This window comes from Chamaea fasciata, unplaced genomic scaffold (assembly GCF_029207755.1).
Source record: "Chamaea fasciata isolate MVZ Bird 193981 ecotype frontalis unplaced genomic scaffold, bChaFas1.0.hap1 SCAF_22, whole genome shotgun sequence".
NCBI lineage: Eukaryota > Metazoa > Chordata > Aves > Passeriformes > Sylviidae > Chamaea > Chamaea fasciata.
Window position 1 is genome coordinate 4,875,334 of NW_027094107.1, and position 18,692 is coordinate 4,894,025.

Here is an 18,692-nt window from a genome sequence, read left to right on the forward strand (position 1 = left end):
GAGCTGCACTGGCTCTTTTGGGGAATTTGCTGCCACTTTGGTTAGAAAGGGCTATTTGACACAGCTGCCCAGGGCAGCCTGATGTTTGTCGATGAAGAGTGTGTCAGGGAGAAGCTCAGGACGTGCTCTGCACTGGGGCTCAGAGAGCCGTCCTGACAAAAGGCTGTGGACAGCAGTCAGCTGCGGAGCCTCCTGCCTGATCTGACACTCGCCCTCCTTGCACTGCTGTGGGGACCTCGGTATCCTCTTCCCAGCTGACCTCAGTTCCTAAATTATGGACAGGTAAAACTGCATTGTCAGTGCCGTGCATTGCTTGAGTCAAGTGGAGCTGGATGCCTTCCCTGTGCGTGTTCAAACAGCAGAACCCAAGTCGGGCAGGCGTCCATGTTCATCCACATTCATCCACATCCATCCACATCCATCCACGTTCATCCATGTCCATCCACGTCCAGGAGCCTTGGGAATGCTTAGGGGTGATGAAGGCACTGGGATGATGTCTTTAATGGTGGATTTATGTGATGAAGGTTATTGCAGTGGCAGGGAATTGGCACAAGCAAGATAACAGGTAACATATCAGACAGGAGGCAGCTGCCTTGTCAGAGGTGAACGGATGAGCCTGTAGAGGGAAAGAAGAGCAGGTCCTGGAACTAGTACTTGAGCTAAAAAAACCTCATGCTGCAGTCACGGAAGGCGTTTATAATTGTTAATTTTCAGAAGAAATTCTGTCACTTGATTTCTGCCAAATGGCAATTTTCTGGTAATGACAAACTGCAGAGGAATTCCCCAGAATCCTGAAAAACTCTTAGCTGGAGTGGGAAAAATGCCCTGGTTAATCTCTTTAGCATGTAATTCTTCCTGTTTAGAAATTCAGAGTCCCACAGAACCAGCTTTATGACTTGTGATGTTCACAGCAACTCCGAAAAAAGCAATTCAGGCACAACAGTGGCCTCAGTGTTGGTTATTTTTTGGGTGGAGGAGCTCAAGGAGGGCATGGCAGCCACAGATGTGTCTGAGGAGTGGTGCTCCATGACAGGCAGGTGCCCAGAGGCGAGCACAGAATTCCTTCTGTTGCTCTCTAGCTGCTCGGATATGCAGGGGGGATTTTTTGTTTGTTTGTTTCTTTAAAAGGGCAGAAAGGAACTTGAAAAGAAATAAAGAAAGATAATCAAAGCCATAGAATGAGTTTGGCATGAGGAGAGAGAGAGAGTGAATAGAATGGCATTCTTCAGCTCCAAAAGAGATGCCAGACAGGAGAGTTGATAACAGGTCTAAAAAAATCACTAAGAAGGTGGAAAAGGTGACCAGATAGAGATTATTCGCTGTTTCTCATGAACTGATGGGAGTCAAAGGAAATTATCAGGCCACAGATTTAAATGAGCAAGAAACACCTTGTTCAGATGAAAAATAGGTTGAGGAAGTGACTGCCACTGAGCGTTGTGGAGTTAGAAATGAGATCAAGGATTCGTAAGATTTGTCATGAAGATAAATCTCTTAAAGGTTATTTTAACAACAAGGTCTGGATGCAAATTCTTGGTTTGGGATTTTCAAAGGTATAATGCTTACAGCTGCCCCATTTCGTACCCATTTTGTACCCTGGCCCTTAACTTGTGGTGCTTGCCAAAGACACAAGACAGGACTAGATGAAGCCATGATTCTCTAATTAGATCTGGCCCACCATGTGTTGTCCTGTACAGGTTGTTTTATTCCAAAATATGTCATTTCTTCTGGAAGGTTTTGGGTCTGTGCTGATGTGGGACTGAGCTTCACAGATCAAGGGATGAAGTTTGGACCTCAGTATGTGTGAAAAGTATTTGAGCGACATCTCAGCTGGGTCAGCTGGGACACAGCAGAGTGGTGACTGCCTTTCCTACACCCACAAATTCCAATTAAAGCTAGAAGAAGAGGAGTTACGCTGCATTCACTGAGTCAGCTGTGGAGCACAGGAAAGCTGCAGAGGGTGCCATGCCCTGGAGCTGTGCTCTCAGGAGTGTTGTTGAATGTTTTCCTTTTCACCTGGAAGCAGTAACTTCTCTTCCAAGCAGCTTTAGGCAGTGGGCTGAATGCATGCAGGACCTTCATCCTCTCTGCTGCCTCTCTGGAGCCCCGTGTGTCCAGGTAACAGTCTCCTTTTTTGGTTTCATTTTTCCAGGGATATCCATGCCTATTCCGGTCATTGGTTTGCAGGATGACTCCCGGGTGTTTGTCAATGGGACCTGCGTCCTTAACGACGAGAACTTCGTCCTCATTGGGTCCTTCATGGCTTTCTTCATCCCCCTCATCATCATGGTGATCACATACTGCCTGACTGTCCAGGTGCTGCAGAGACAGGCCACGGTGTTCATGTGCGGGGAGGTGCCCAAGCAGAGGAGGAGCAGCGTGAACTGCCTCAAGAAGGAAAACAACACAGAGAACATTTCCATGCTCCACAATCACGAGGGGGCATCCCACTTGAACTCCCCTGTAAACAAGGAGGCAGTGCTTTTCCGTAAGGGGACCATGCAGTCCATCAACAACGAGAGAAGGGCCTCCAAGGTCCTGGGCATCGTCTTCTTTTTGTTCCTCATCATGTGGTGCCCCTTCTTCATCACCAACGTCATGTCTGTCCTTTGCAAGGAGGCCTGCGACAAGGACCTGCTGAGTGAGCTCCTCGATGTGTTTGTTTGGGTGGGGTACGTGTGCTCGGGGGTGAATCCCCTGGTGTACACCCTCTTCAACAAAACCTACCGCAGGGCTTTCTCCAACTACATCCGCTGCCAGTACAGGCCCGGCAAAAAATCAGCGCTGAGGCAGAACCAGTGTCTGAACGTGGCCTCAACAGCTTTGTACGGGAAAGACCTGACTTTAACCAGCTACCGAAATGGCAACGAGTTCAACAGCATGGAACTGGACGAAGCAGAGGAGGGCCTGGAGATGCAGCCAGGGACTTCAGAGCTCTCCATAAACAGCTGCAATGTTGTGAGTGAACGGGTGAGCTGTGTGTAAAAGTGACTCTCACGGACCTTTGCTACGGTGTATCTGTAGCCAAAATATATGGTGTAAAAATGTAAGTGTCGGTCCAAGGACAATGTAAATATTGCATTCTGAACAAAGCTTTCCTTTTTTTTTTTTTTTAAGAGAAAAAAAGAGTTGTCTTTTCAGTCCAGTACTTAAAATAATATATATTAATATACCGCAGTGAAGTTTAAGGTTCTATATTTACTGTTAATACTAGATCAGAACTATTAGTTACTTTGCATATGTCATGGACAAAATGTTTGAATTCTTCTTCCAGTGCATGAGCAAAAATGCTGAATATTTATCTCAGGTGGAATTTGCTGGAGTCCAGAATGGCACGTTAATAGTTATATATCAAATACATGCTATTAGACTTGGTCAGTATAACTTTCTTTTTCAAGTTGACAGTAAATATATACTTTAAATCCTCACCCCTATTTGTGCCGTGTAAAGACTTTACAGAAACCTGGCAGAGAGACGTCACAGCAGCGTAGTGGCCGTGCAGGCACCTGGCCAGACATGTCCTGTCATGTGTAGTGGCTTCTGCCATTCTGGGTCATTCTTGCACTTCAAGGGACCTTTGTTAGATTCTGGCTCTCTCTCCAATCCTGCTGTTTTATTCCTGTTCCTCAGGATGCTCTGGCTCCCATGGGAAAGGTATAGGGAATGTTGGTTTTGCAGTCCTGGCTGGGGCCACTTTCAGTCTTGGAGAAACAGAGCAATCCCCAGTTACCTACTTCAAACATTCAATAAATGGAAGGCCCAGTATTAATTACAAACCCTCCTTTGGTCTTGCAGACATCCATCAGCCCTGGGATGGAGCAGGCCGTGCTCAGTGTGCCCAGCACTGCCTTCACAGACTGCTGAAGGACCAGTGGCTTTGGCCCACCTGAAGAAGAGAACTCTGCCTTTGGCAGAGCCCGAATCTCTGCTCTTCTCACATCTAGTTATTCTTTAGCTGGTTTAGCGTTTGCTTTTGTTTTCCAGCACAGTGCTGGTGATGGAGCACTGCTTTGGGAGCAGAGCAGAAGGTTCTCTGTGTGTGGTGCTGGCCAGGGCGAAGCTGTGGGGAGCAGGATGTGCCTCCCTGGGGAGTGCTGGAGAGAGGATAAGCGAGGGTCCTGCTCCTGTCCCAGGAGGGGGTGGGCAGAGCTGAGCAGAGAATGTGGTTGGAATCATTTGCTGGTGACATGGTTCTAAAGCAAATGGTGACCAGGGACAGCGGGAAGAAGACCTGGAGCTAGTCTGCATTTAGTATTAATCTGGAGTAACTTTTAAATTTGATTTATTCCATTTTACTCCCAAAGTAAATGAGAGTCTATCATATTAACACCACTTACATCTTTAATGAAAGCATTCACATTGGGATTGAATGCATTTTAAGTAATCTGCTTTTAATACACACCATGTATAATTGGAATTAATTTTCCTCTGCATTCCTGTGTACACAAACCCTCCAAGGCACTGTGTCTTCCTGGCACTGTGCCTCCGGGGTGATGCCTCTCATGCAGATCTCCTTATGTGGAGTATTGTCTAATGCCAGATATCACCCATAAGGTTTTTATATCTTCATTAACTGCTACACAGATGCTGCAGTGCCCATCTAACATGGATGCATTTAGCATCACTGACAGCCTCTGGCTAAGATAATTGTCAGAACAGAGCAGCTTACACTAGGCATGGATAAATCACATTTTATTTACATGAGTTGCTTGTACGCTCAGCTTGCTGTCTTCATTCCATTAAAATGAACTTGTAGAAGAACTGGAAAATTCTGCCAGTGCTTGAGGAGGTGTTGTGCTGTTGCACTGCTGTGTGCAGCCACAACCTTGCTGAGGCCACTACCAAAACACAACATTTGGGTTGTGGCTGCTGCTGGGTTGATCCCAGACTTATGCACTGAAGTTGATGATCTTTTCTCCCTCATCCCCATCTGGGATAAACCCATAGTACTTCCCTGCAGGCAGATGAGGTATCCCAGTGCAGAGCGCAGCTCAGTGCTTGCAGGAGGCAGCAGAGCTCCTCCATGTGCCAGCCTGGGCTTGCATGCTTGGGAATCCACTTGCCTCTCCAAAAAGGTCAGGTAATCAGCAGGAAAACCACTGGCCAGAGACACAAACTTGCCCCTTCAGCAGCAGTCCTTTACCCTGAGTCAGATTTTATTATCTCAAACAGTACAGAAAAATCAGAAAAATCACAGTGCATTTTAATTTCTTCCCCCCCCCCCCCCCCTTTGGGTGAATTTATAGCACATGTCTCTCAAACATGTATATGTGTGTATATATATATACACGTGTGAGTTTGTACTTATATATACACACACATATATATATCTTTAAGAACCAACCACAGACTTTGAAAGCATTTAGCAATAAGTTGAATTACAGTAGCTTCTAGCACATGTGTAAGTCGTGTGAATAGCTCATTTTCCACAGCATTTTCCTCCAGCTCAGTGTAATTGTTCACACAGGCATCGTCTTTGCATAGGAGCCTTCATGTCTCACCCTCGCCGGTTCTGTTGTATGGGCAAATAAGGGAACCTGCTATATTTGGATGTAAATGACGAGAATTGAACAGAGAATTTTCAGAATTTTTATAAGTGTTTTTAAAAAAACCCAAAAAAACAACAAAAAAACAAACAAACAAACAAACAAATTTCAGCGCCAGAACTGTAAATATGCCAACCTCAGCTGGACCCGTTCTGATGTCCATCTCTTGTTTGGATGAAGAGCCAAGGGGACTGCCTGCCTTACAGCGCCTGCGTTCCTCCCAGCCAAGCAGGGGAGAACATTTCTCTGAATGGTTAAATACTGTCATGTACCCAACTTTCTTTGGGTCATTCACATCAGGGTTTTGTGATGCTGCTATTAATTTATTAAAGAAAGTTTGTTGGTTTACTCATTCTTCATTTTTTTTTCTCCATGCTCTATCGGAAAATAAATAAGTGAACACGCCCTCTCTTTCTTTCATCTGTCCCTAGTTAAAATATGTCCCGAGCAGAAAACCAAACCAACAAAAAACGAGGATGAGGACCTACACTTGAAGTATGGCCCACAGCTTCTTAATCACAGGAATTAGTGTCAGCACATGTCCCAACACACCCAACCCCAAAACTTGATAAATGTGAAAACAGCGATAGACTAATCTCCCTCTTGAAATTTCTCCCTCCAGGAACAACTCTTAAAATTTACTTTCTTTGAACTATGTGAATTTGAAGAACTGATTTGGTTGTCTGTAACTTAACCAAAGTCAGGTTGTCCCCACAGCTCCTTTGCTCCTCCTGAGATGTAACCATTAACTGTGGTGGTGCCTCCAGAAGCCCTGCCTGAGGCTGGAAGCTTTGTGTGAGTCCTCAAATCCCAGCTCAGGTATGGCTTTTGTCTTACAAATAGTGTCTGTGGTAGTGTTTTGCTTTGAATTGGACTGAAGAAGTGAAGATAATTCCTTGGAAATGGTTTGAGGCTGAGATGTGCTGGCTGCTTTGCTTCCCAAACCAGATGGAGCTGTGCAGGCTGCTCATGGGACAGCACACACGCAGAGGCTCTGCCCCAGCAAACAGACACCCCCCTTTGACTGGAACAGGGGAATCTGCTCCTGGGGCAGCCCAGGTCACAGCTGGCATCTTCCTGAGCTGTGGGGGTTTGCAGTCTTCCCTGCCTGAGGGCAGAAACAAAGCTAGCCATGGTGTTGGGGCACAAACCCCTGTGGCTGGGCAGCCTGGTTTCCAGACCTGAGCTGGCTCATCTGTCCCATGCTGTCCCACACAGCCAGGTCTGGGGCGTAGCATCCATGGGATCAGCCCTGGTGGCTTTGGGGACCGGTGTGCGCCTCACAGGCTGTGCTTTGAGGAGAAGGTCAGCTCCTCCCATCCTGAAGAGAAGAGCAGCCCCCCAGAGGCTGTGGCATTTGGGAGGTGACACGGTTCAGAACCAATGCTGAGGAGTCTTGAGGAATCCCACCTCAGCACGGCTCTTTATTGTCTCAACAACTGTGAGTCTGCAATGGTTTTCATCTGAGTGATAATTTAAAGATGTAAATGTTAGGCGATGTGTGAGCAGGCACTGTGAACAGCGTGGCTCTTGCTGTTTTCTCTGCAGAGACACTCATGTCAATCCCTAGAGCCCTTCTCCTGGAGACCCCTGTGGAGAGTTCCACCACTGGTGTAGAGGGTGCCTGGTGCTCTGCTCAGTCAGCATCCAAGGTGTTGGAGCCCTGGAGAGACACAAATCCCAAAGAAGAAACATCTTTAAAGGAAGAAAAGCAAACTGCAATCAGCTCTTCAGAAATACCACTTAACTCTGAACTGCTGAAGGGTGTCTGATACTGTGGCAGACAAATTGTGCATTCCAAAAGCAGAGCCTGTCATGTGATAAAGGAGCAGATGTCTCTTGGATGGCTTTCCTCCCAGTGTCACAGTATCATTAGGATAGCTCCATGCCAGGAACTGCGCTTGGCTTTGTCTCCATTTCAGGGAAAGGCACCAGAGGCTTTTTCCTAGGAAAAGAGCACCAAGCCTTGTGCAGGTGAAGCAGAAGGACAGAGATGGACAAATGTGTGCACGTATCTGTGCACACGAGCACACACATCCCAGAGAGCCACAGATGTCACACTTCATTCTTCCCTCAAAAAACCAGGAGTATCTGAAAAGCTGGGGAGGAGACCTGTGATGGGGAGATCAGATATACCTGCTGATAGTCAGACGGGGGCTGTTCCAGTGATACTGTAGTTTGTGGGGGTGCATGTCTCCCAAAAAAATGCTTTGTTTTTTTTCCATTTTTAACTATGAAGTTGTTATTATATGTTTTGTCTCTCCCTCGTTTTTGTGTAACTCTCAGGTCTTCTGCTTGTTTGCTTTTACACACACTGAAAGCTGTCCTCTGACGCTGTCAGGAAACATCCGTGTGATGGGCCATTCCCTCTCAGCTGTGCAGGGATGCTGCAATCCCATAACAACATGGAGACGGAGAGGCTTCAGGTGAGGGATTTTAGATCTGTACAAGACAGACAATCAATGCAACGAGGCACATCTGCTGATTAAAGAACCACACCAGAATACCTTTAGTGGACAGTCAAGTGCATGAGCTACACACTGAAAAATTTTCCTTAAGGCTGCCCTAAATCCCAGGTGTTGCTGGCAGCAGGAGAGTGTGTGGGTCCATGTGGAGGGAGTGTGGCAGCAGCAAGGTTTCTGCTCTGGGCAGATCTCCCACATGGTCCCTCCAAGAGGATGCTGCGTCTCAGGACCCAGCACAGCGTGTCCCAGCACACTGCCCGGTGGGATTCACTCCACACTTCCCAGTCACAGAAAAGGAGCCAGTCCTCCTGGGCCACAGCTCCAAGGGGCGGTGGAGGGGCCTGGTGAGTGGGTATGTGGCTAGTGGCAACTAAGGCCAAATAACTCTGGTGGCTCTGGGGTGGTGACAAGAGAATTACACAGACTGCTCACAGCAGGCAATGGGTGACAAATTATTGTGGAAAATTGAGACTCTGGAGCAAGCCTTCTCCCATGCTATGTCTCTCATTAATGTTGTCTTATGTTCCGCTTCCCCAAAACCCAAAGGATCTTCTAGCAGATAAATGCAATTTCCACAGCAGTTTCCTGGGACAACGGTGGCTGCTTTGTGACTCTAGTGGCTACCAACACTTAGGTGACTTGAAAAATGAACCATGCAGCACCACACAGGGCATGTGAAATCCACTGTTCAGAATTTTCCTGTGCTTGAATTGTATAAATTGGATAAATTAATGTTTAATTAAAATACAGCCAGATTATCCAATGTATATTTTTAATAGGATCTAACTGTGGCATTTTGAGCAATTTAAATTTCTGATACACAAAAAAAGAGAAAAATCTGTAAACTAGTGCCTGTTAGACCACTGCCTGGTTACACTTGTTAAAATTTAGAGCAGGTTTACATCTGTGTGTGCTGCTGATGTTGGTGTCTCCTCCTGCAGAAGGACAGGTGGGTGCCAGTGATGGATGCTCATCAAAGACACTGAAGATTTTAATCAGGGTCCTTTCCCCTGACTGGCAGCTAGAACAGCTCTTCTGTGACATTTGGGGAGGAAGATTTCAGTGCTCCTCCTGTGGAGCCTGCACTTCCCAAAGATCATGACACTGTTCAAAGTCACAGGTAAGTGCAATTGCCCAGCAGAGATCTCAGCTGTGTTGGGGCTCCTTCCCTACAGGACCAGCAGTTCATGTCCCACAGTGTCTCCAGAGAAGATCCACGAGTCTCAGTGACTCATCCATGGAGCCATGGCAAGGTCTGGCCCCCTCTGCTAAGTACTCCCCTGTTTCAGCAGCCCTCTTGTTAGAGGGTAAAAATGAGCCAAGACATAGACTTCTCTTTTATCACACCATGAAAAGGGTCCTGGTTTATTTCTCTTTGCAGCTCAGCCATCCTGACTCCAACCATCCACTGACTCTGGCTGCAGCAAGCTCCTGCTGTAGGTTTCCCTTGCAGCCTCTGACTGCTGGTTATTGCCTGCTGAACTCTGGCTGCAGGGATTGGTGTGCAGACTGTGACTGCAGGGATTGATGTGCAGACTGTGACTGCAGGGATTGGTGTGCAGACTGTGACTGCAGGGGTCAGTGTGCACTGTGACTGCAGGGATTGGTGTGAGACTGTGACTGCAGGGATTGGTGTGCAGACTGTGACTGCAGGGATTGGTGTGAGACTGTGACTGCAGGGAATGGTGTGCAGACTGTGACTGCAGGGATTGGTGTGAGACTGTGACTGCAGGGATTGGTGTGCAGACTGTGACTGCAGGGATTGGTGTGAGACTGTGACTGCAGGGATTGGTGTGCAGACTGTGACTGCAGGGATTGATGTTCAGACTGTGACTGCAGGGATTGATGTGCAGACTGTGACTGCAGGGATTGGTGTGAGACTGTGACTGCAGGGATTGGTGTGCAGACTGTGACTGCAGGGATTGATGTTCAGACTGTGACTGCAGGGATTGGTGTGCAGACTGTGACTGCAGGGATTGGTGTGCAGACTGTGACTGCAGGGATTGGTGTGCAGACTGACTGCAGGGATTGGTGTGAGACTGTGACTGCAGGGATTGGTGTGAGACTGTGACTGCAGGGATTGATGTTCAGACTGTGACTGCAGGGATTGGTGTGAGACTGTGACTGCAGGGATTTACCCAGCTAGACTGTGACTGCAGGGATTGGTGTGCAGACTGTGACTGCAGGGATTGATGTGCAGACTGTGACTGCAGGGATTGATGTTCAGACTGTGACTGCAGGGATTGGTGTGAGACTGTGACTGCAGGGATTGGTGTGAGACTGTGACTGCAGGGATTGATGTTCAGACTGTGACTGCAGGGATTGGTGTGAGACTGTGACTGCAGGGATTTACCCAGCTAGACTGTGACTGCAGGGATTGGTGTGAGACTGTGACTGCAGGGATTGGTGTGCAGACTGTGACTGCAGGGATTGGTGTGCAGACTGTGACTGCAGGGATTGGTGTGAGACTGTGACTGCAGGGATTTACCCAGCTAGACTGTGACTGCAGGGATTGGTGTGCAGACTGTGACTGCAGGGATTGATGTGCAGACTGTGACTGCAGGGATTTACCCAGCTAGACTGTGACTGCAGGGATTGGTGTGCAGACTGTGACTGCAGGGATTGGTGTGAGACTGTGACTGCAGGGATTGGTGTGCAGACTGTGACTGCAGGGATTGGTGTGAGACTGTGACTGCAGGGAATGGTGTGCAGACTGTGACTGCAGGGATTGGTGTGAGACTGTGACTGCAGGGATTGGTGTGCAGACTGTGACTGCAGGGATTGGTGTGAGACTGTGACTGCAGGGATTGGTGTGCAGACTGTGACTGCAGGGATTGATGTTCAGACTGTGACTGCAGGGATTGATGTGCAGACTGTGACTGCAGGGATTGGTGTGAGACTGTGACTGCAGGGATTGGTGTGCAGACTGTGACTGCAGGGATTGATGTTCAGACTGTGACTGCAGGGATTGGTGTGCAGACTGTGACTGCAGGGATTGGTGTGCAGACTGTGACTGCAGGGATTGGTGTGCAGACTGTGACTGCAGGGATTGATGTGCAGACTGACTGCAGGGATTGGTGTGAGACTGTGACTGCAGGGATTGGTGTGAGACTGTGACTGCAGGGATTGATGTTCAGACTGTGACTGCAGGGATTGGTGTGAGACTGTGACTGCAGGGATTTACCCAGCTAGACTGTGACTGCAGGGATTGGTGTGCAGACTGTGACTGCAGGGATTGATGTGCAGACTGTGACTGCAGGGATTGATGTTCAGACTGTGACTGCAGGGATTGGTGTGAGACTGTGACTGCAGGGATTGGTGTGAGACTGTGACTGCAGGGATTGATGTTCAGACTGTGACTGCAGGGATTGGTGTGAGACTGTGACTGCAGGGATTTACCCAGCTAGACTGTGACTGCAGGGATTGGTGTGAGACTGTGACTGCAGGGATTGGTGTGCAGACTGTGACTGCAGGGATTGGTGTGCAGACTGTGACTGCAGGGATTGGTGTGAGACTGTGACTGCAGGGATTTACCCAGCTAGACTGTGACTGCAGGGATTGGTGTGCAGACTGTGACTGCAGGGATTGATGTGCAGACTGTGACTGCAGGGATTTACCCAGCTAGACTGTGACTGCAGGGATTGGTGTGCAGACTGTGACTGCAGGGATTTACCCAGCTAGACTGTGACTGCAGGGATTGGTGTGCAGACTGTGACTGCAGGGATTGGTGTGCAGACTGTGACTGCAGGCTTTTACCCAGCTAGACTGTGACTGCGGGTTCCAACAACAGGCTCTGACTGCAGCCCCAGACTGACCTCACAGCACTGATTCTCTCACCCCCCATGATCCTTCTTCTTCATGATCCTCTTGTCAAGATTATTCCTCCTCCTCCCCTCCTCCTCCCCACGATGCTGAAGCACTGGTTGGACAACCCTGAAGTGAGCATTTGTGCTCTCTTGTACCTTCTCTAGGTGTACTGAGGAGAAAACCGCCCGGGTCCTGCACCAGGCTGTCCCGTGATGTCATTTAGCAAAGTGCAGGCAGGAATTACTGACTCTGCAGCACAGTGATGCAGCAGACCATGATCAGGGCTCATGGATTTTCTTGCCAGACCTTTACCCCTCGAGGGTAAATGAACCTGTTGGTCTGTGGGTAGTTGACACTTTTGTTTTAGAGAATAGAATAGCTGTGGTGGTAGCATGGTATGGGGACATGAGGCCAGGCAGGGTCTTTTATGAGAAGAGAGCAGAAACCTTGGCTTTTTCCTCCTAGAAGCCAAAGATGGGTGAAAAAAGCTCTCCATCAGGATACCAGGGAGTGCTTGTTCCAAGTAAGGAGAGAGAGAGGAGCTATTTAGGGAAGAGAAAGGAACTGATATACAGAAAAGGTGGAAATAAAGTAGGGACTAGAAGCAGGTTTCTAACAACTGGGGTATTAGGTCTGGGACTCCATTTCCTGGTGAGGCAGCAGTGACAGCAACTGAAATGCTTACTGAGGAGCTCTGCTCCTGCATTCACGCAGGAATCTATCCCAGAGGCAAAGCAGGAGGGCCCAGGTCAGCCCATTTGTCCTCGACCTCTGGTTTGGCTGAGCTCAGGCACCAAGCCAGCCATCTGCACAGCAGCACCGCCCCAGAGACACATCCCAAAGTGTGGGAGGAACAAACATCCCGAAGAGACAAGACTATTTTTGGGCTATGGTCCTTCCAAGTCCTAGCAAAGCCGTGAAAAATGCTACAATTTTGGAGAAAGGCAGGAGAGGCCATGCCAAGTCAGTGCATCTCCTGCACGCAGGACAGCATGAAGTCAAGGCATGGCAAAGGCTGAGTGTCCCCAGCCCTGAGCCAGCCCCAAATTCTATGAAGCAATATTTCACTTGCATTCTCAGAAGCATCCAGAACCAACCAGCTTGGCTAGCCCAAGGCTGACTGCATGCAGTCACGTGTGTTTTGTTCTATACAACAGCATTTCCATGAACATTCCGTGTTACTGGAAATAGTCTCTGTCTTCTCAGGAGAGCAATAACGTTGAGGTAATATCCTTTTTGGGCTGCCTTCAGCTGGTGTGGTTGAGCAAACACTGGTGAGAAGCTTTCAGGGCTGAGCCTGCTTTGTGCTTGCACTGCCTGACTTCTAAAAAACACTCTTCTTTGTTGCCGCAGCCAGGAACTTCATGCTTTTTCTTCAGTTAAGTAAATTGTGCTGTTGGCCTTTTAAGCTCTCTGTTGTTAAAAGTGAACTTTGCTGAACCTGGCAGGCAACAAGGTTATTGTTTTCTCGGCGTGAGTGTTTCTAAATAAATTTGCATCACAGGCACAAAGTTCTGGGCAGCTACCAGCCAAGATCAATTGGAGAGTCCTGAAGGTTGGGACATGTTTCCATTTCAACAGTTGAGAGCTGGAACATCCTCAGATAAAAGGCAAGGACTGTTCTCTTCTGGGCTTCATGCATCAGGTGGAGAGGACCTCTTGGTGATTGCATTTGTGTCTTAGGGTGCAATGTAAGATGTAACCAGAGGTTTGTATTCTATCACCAGCTGTTAAACCACCTGGGGCAGAGTTCTTTATCTCTTCCCTCCCATCCTCCCTCTAGGGGATATCTGCTGTCCATGGGCCATCGAGGCTCACTGCAGGGCTGATACAATCCCATCATCCCATGGGGAGAGGCTCCACCCAGGGGGAGGAGCCCAGCATTCCTACATGAATCTAACTCTGATTTTCAGAACATCAGCACAGCCTTTTTGCACTGGATTTCCAGAGGAAAATCGGACCCATCTCACCACCACTGGACCTTCAGAGGAAAACTACACCCTTCTACAGGATCATTGCTCCAACAGAACCACATCTGTCACTCCAGGAGGAGTGCAGCCACAATTTTATTGGACTGCTACCAACACCCTGACCAGCAAGGCATCAGGTTGTATTCTGACTCTGTCAGTGGTGGGTTTTTTTGTACTACTGCATTTTAATTTTAATTTTCCTAGTAAAGAACGGTTATTCCTATTCCCATATCTTTGCCTGAGAGCCCCTTAATTTCAAAATTATAATAATTTGGAGGGAGGGGGTTTACATTCTCCATTCCAAGGGAGGCTCCTGCCTTCCTTAGCAGACACCTGTCTTTCAAAACCAGGACAATTCGAGCAGCTTCACATCTGTGTGTGCCGCTGAAGTTTGTGTCTGCTGCAGGACAGCTGTTTCTCTGCGTGGTTTAACACACTGTTGGTATCTGTTTGCTGATCCTTGTGTGCCACAGCCATGCAGGGAGAGTGCTTGGGGTGGGTGACATGGCCAAGAGCAGCCTTGGAGATAGGCTCTAATCCCTAGGAAGATCAGGCTCTGCATGTTTGTTTGCTATGCATGTTTTCGCCATCTCTGGATGAATTCCAGTGAAGAATATTTTTTTTGTTTTTAAATCACAATGATATCTAGATAACATTAAAGGAAGGTGTTCCCTAGTTTGTAAAAAAACCCAAACTGATATTAAGTATCTTTTTTTCCAAAATGAGAATAACTCCTGCAAGTCGCTGGTGCCTTGGCAAGGTGGGACATCCAAGCATAGCAAAGGTGTGATGTGCCTTTGTCACCTCCATTCACAGCTTCCCAGGCAAGGAAACAAACCCATCATTTGTGGATGATTGCTGATGGCCATGCCTCAAATCCCCTCACTGCAAGTGCAGGAACCTTTCACACCTTCCATCAAAGGCAAGTCAACCTCATTTGGCATCTCAGCGGAGTCAGAGGTGCTGTGCAGGCTGTCTGAGGTGAGTGCCTGCACCACTGGGACCACAGCAGCGCTGCCAGCGAGCTCATCCAGCCTCCCAGCTTAAGGAAGCGCCCACACCCAGCTCCCCCTGGACTGAGACACCCTTAAACACTGAGATTGTTTCCTGGGCAGACCCATCAAGAAAGGAAATATCAAAGCCATGTTTCATATTTTTAGATTTTTTTTTTTAATGCGTCTGATGGTGTGAGGCTTGCTGAAATGGCATTTTATTTCCTGAATGCAGCAGTCCCGTGTTGTGTCTGGATGCAGATCCACACAGGAGGCAAGCAGCCCAGGATGGCGGGGACATGAATCCTCGATTTTGGGCTAAGCCTTGTGGTGTCTGTCATTTTTCATCTGGTTGTTTTATCTCTCTGTACACTGGGAAGGGTATCTTGACACAGACAGTTTGCAGAGCCATTTCAGCTGTTCAGACAGCTCAGCCACAATATGTTGCCTCAAATTGTTCTGTCGAGCACATGCATCAGCTGTATTTGCTCGCCTTGAAGCTGTGAAAGCCAGAGACCCTCCTGAGAAAATTTAGCTTCTACACAGAAATAAAGAGGTTGACAATGCTCTTTAAATGCACAAATGCCACACAAGGCAGTGAGCTGCAAACCTGCCACAGCCTGTGAAGCTCTCTAGATTTCAGATTCTATCATTAGCTACTGCAGTCCCAAAGCCTGGACATCTGGAAGCTGCAGGCAGAAGGGCTGTGCTGTCCTTCCAAGACCCAGGCTTTGCCTGGAGCTGCACTGGCTCAGGGACGGGTGCTGAGATCTCTGGGGCTCAGGAGCTGCTGCCAGAGTGGGGCAGGGACACACCGCAGGGCACAGTCACACCTCCACTTTGGGCTGATGGGACCTTTCCGTGGGTGCTCAGTGGCGTGAGCATGGGGAGGGCAGGGACAGGGCCTGGTTTTGGTTGGCACATGCCCCCCAGGGGACACAGATCTGCTCAGTGGAGCAGCACTGGGCCGTGGTCACGATGCCACGGGGCACAAGGTGATGTCACCCCTCAGTCACAGCAGATGGAGCAAAGCTGTGACACGTCCCTGCTTTGCATGACAGGAAGGACAAGACTCCTCTTTCTTACGGTGACAGAGACATCATCCCCTCTGTTTAATTTTCATGCACTAAGTACCGAATTCTGGCGGCACCCACCGATGCTGCACCTGCTTCCCGTGTCCTCTGCATCCAAGCACAGATGCTGACACCCAGTGGCCACGGGATTTCTTAGCGCCCGCACAAGATGGGAAATTTCAGCAGAGATGCCTCAGCCGGTGAGACACAACGTCCACCTCTTCATTTCCTAAAGTGCAGGAGGAGCAAAGAGTTTCTGAGAGATCACAGAACGGGTAAGTCTGGAAGGGAACGCTAGAGCTCGTCTTGTTCAAACCCCAAGAGCTCTTTAGTCAGGATTGTGTCCAGACAGCTTTTGGATATCTCCAGAGGAGATTCCACAACCTCTCTGGACAGCCTGTTCCAGTGCTGTCTCCCTCACAGTAAAGAAGCTCCTCCTCACGTTCAGGCGGAAATCCCTGTGTTCCTTGCTTTGTGTCTTACAGCCATTGGCAAGTTATAGTTGTTGGAATGCTTGTACTGGGAGGCCACTCAGAAAAATTAAAAAATGTGAGGATGGATATGAGGAAACAGAATGTAAACTGATTTTCAAATTACTCTCTTGCTGGCAGCTTGAAAATACACTTCAGCGAGAGAAGAAGGCGATTTTTGAGTTCAGAGACCTTGGCTTTCATCTTCCTTGTTTTGCTACTTCCCAAAAGCAGTTAGAATATGACAGACTAAATGGATTTTGCATTTCCCTGCAGCATGCACAGGATTGTGCTTTTGTATGTGTGACAAGTATTGACATTCTCTAGGGAGAAAAAAGCTGTGTAGGAAAAGTTGGGTTTATTCTTCAACAAATGGCTGTAAGACTTTATCAGTCAAAAACAGAAAGAAGACTCTAAACTCATGGGTATGCAAAGACAAAGACAAAGACATGTCTCACCAAACATGTGGAGCTTAGCTGGTAAAAATACATGGAACCCAAACATGAGCTAGGAACAATAAGAGCAGAGCGTGCCAAAGGAGGGATTTTATTAAAAATATTAATTATGGACTACAGCAAATGAATTCCAACAGTCTAATGAGACCACTGTGTGAAAGAAATACATTGGTGTAATTCTATAAACACAAGATTAAAAAAAGCACTGCTGAAATCCCGGCGAGGTTCAGGATGTTAGGAAGGAGAGTGGCCATTTATTGGGGCTGAATTTTGCAGATGTTGCAGATGTGGTACTGTGAGGAAGCAGGTGGGAGGTGTTTTGCTGCTGCTGCAGTCAGGACCCTGTGCAGGGACGAGTTTGGGGAGCAGGGAACAGCCCTGCACTGGGGCCAAGCCCAGCTTTCCTCACCTAAATGCTCCTGTAAAGCTGCCGCATACAGATACCATAAGTAGATGTACTTAATTTATCACTCTGTTACTAGGCAGGTTTCTAGGCAGGCTTCAGCCTAACTTTTCTATTTTGTGGTTACCGAAATAGCTCTGATCTTTTTTGGGGTGAGTTCTAGCTGTGGAGGTACAACAGCCTTTCCGATGCTCTCTCTTACTTGCGCCCATGCACTTTAATTATTCTTCTCTTACTTCTTTTTTTGGGGGGGTAAAATTAGACTAGAGGCTTTAGCCCAGTTTAAACCCATCCAGCAGGTTGGGGCTGCTGCAGTATTTGTCCCAATCCAAATGCCTGTGCCCATCATTCCCCCCTGGTAAAGTAGGTGGGCTTGCACCAGATGTACCCAGGACAACAGCCTGGCCTGACTGCCTGCCCTGCTTTTCTTCCCCTGGGGACATTCTCAATGCACTCACGTGTTTTTAGGAGACATTTTAACTGTTTAAGAGTCTGGCAGACCAGCAGAGGCCTGATGGCAGTTCTGACAATCCATGCCCAGTGCATGCTCACAGGTAATTTTCAAAGGAAAGCCATCCCATGGTGGCTGCTCAAGAGACAGCGGAGGCAGAGGTTGTGTCTCAGCAGAATTACAACAGCCATGAAACTTCATTTCTGCTTCAATCTGTGAATTAACCATTTTTTTCCTGGTTCTTTCCTCCTTAGGTTGCTCCCCGAATTACATTGGGCTGTTGCCCATTTAGCAGTGGAAGCAGCTGATAGTGATAGGATAATTTTGCAGTTGAATGTGTAAGACAGCACGTGCTGCGTTGTTTTGTTTCTGATTGGATTAGCATGGCTCTTTACATAGCAGATTGACACAAACTTGATTTTCTCTCCGAGCTTCCACTATTCATTAGAAATTCCCACTTAGAATAAATGCTCCTTCAAGAGAACACATTTTCAGGGTTGTTCTGATGAAATGAAGCCCCCGAGTTTGCCCTGGTCAGTTCTTCAAGCAAAAAACCCCAGAATGGGCTTGGAAAAGGGAGTCTCATTCAGTGATGCTTTCTAAATTTATTTTTTTTTCTATCATCATCATAGGGAACGCTTCCTAAAAATCAGCAATGTCATCACTTGACTACAGGGTGGAGAGAAATATCGGGTGTGCTTCATTGAATTCTGGTGCCAGTGTCCACCTCCTAGAGAAACTCCCATGTCACATTTGCTGGAGTGACCCCCCCTTCTCCTCTGAATCCTCTGTCCTTTGCAGGAGCTGTGGGCATGCCTCTTTAGAGCAGAAGTTTCTCTCAAGGCCTCTCCACCTGAGCTTTTCCAACAGGTAAGGCATCTCAGCTGATTAAATAAATAGCTCAGGTAGCTCCTGTTCAGCATCTGGATGTTCTCAGCAGGCTGAGGATTTGGGAACCGGGAAGACCTGGTGGGAGCAAGGTGGGGCACAGGGGCTGGCTGCAGGTGTTTGCATGGATGTGAGGTGCTGCCCTCAGTGTGTGTGTCCTGCTGATGGACTTCTG

At 48.0% G+C, this 18,692-nt stretch overlaps 1 protein-coding gene across 1 annotated transcript in view; it reads left to right on the plus strand.

Moving 5' to 3' along the window:
- HTR2C (5-hydroxytryptamine receptor 2C) overlaps positions 1 to 3,802 on the plus strand; it is a 205,350-nt gene extending 201,548 nt beyond the window's left edge. The window contains exon 5 of the mRNA XM_066202651.1: positions 2,150 to 3,802. Coding sequence (XP_066058748.1) covers positions 2,150 to 2,982 — 833 coding nt within the window. The 3' untranslated portion in view covers positions 2,983 to 3,802. The remainder of the gene's footprint in view (positions 1 to 2,149) is intronic.
- The last annotated feature ends 14,890 nt before the right edge of the window (positions 3,803 to 18,692 follow it).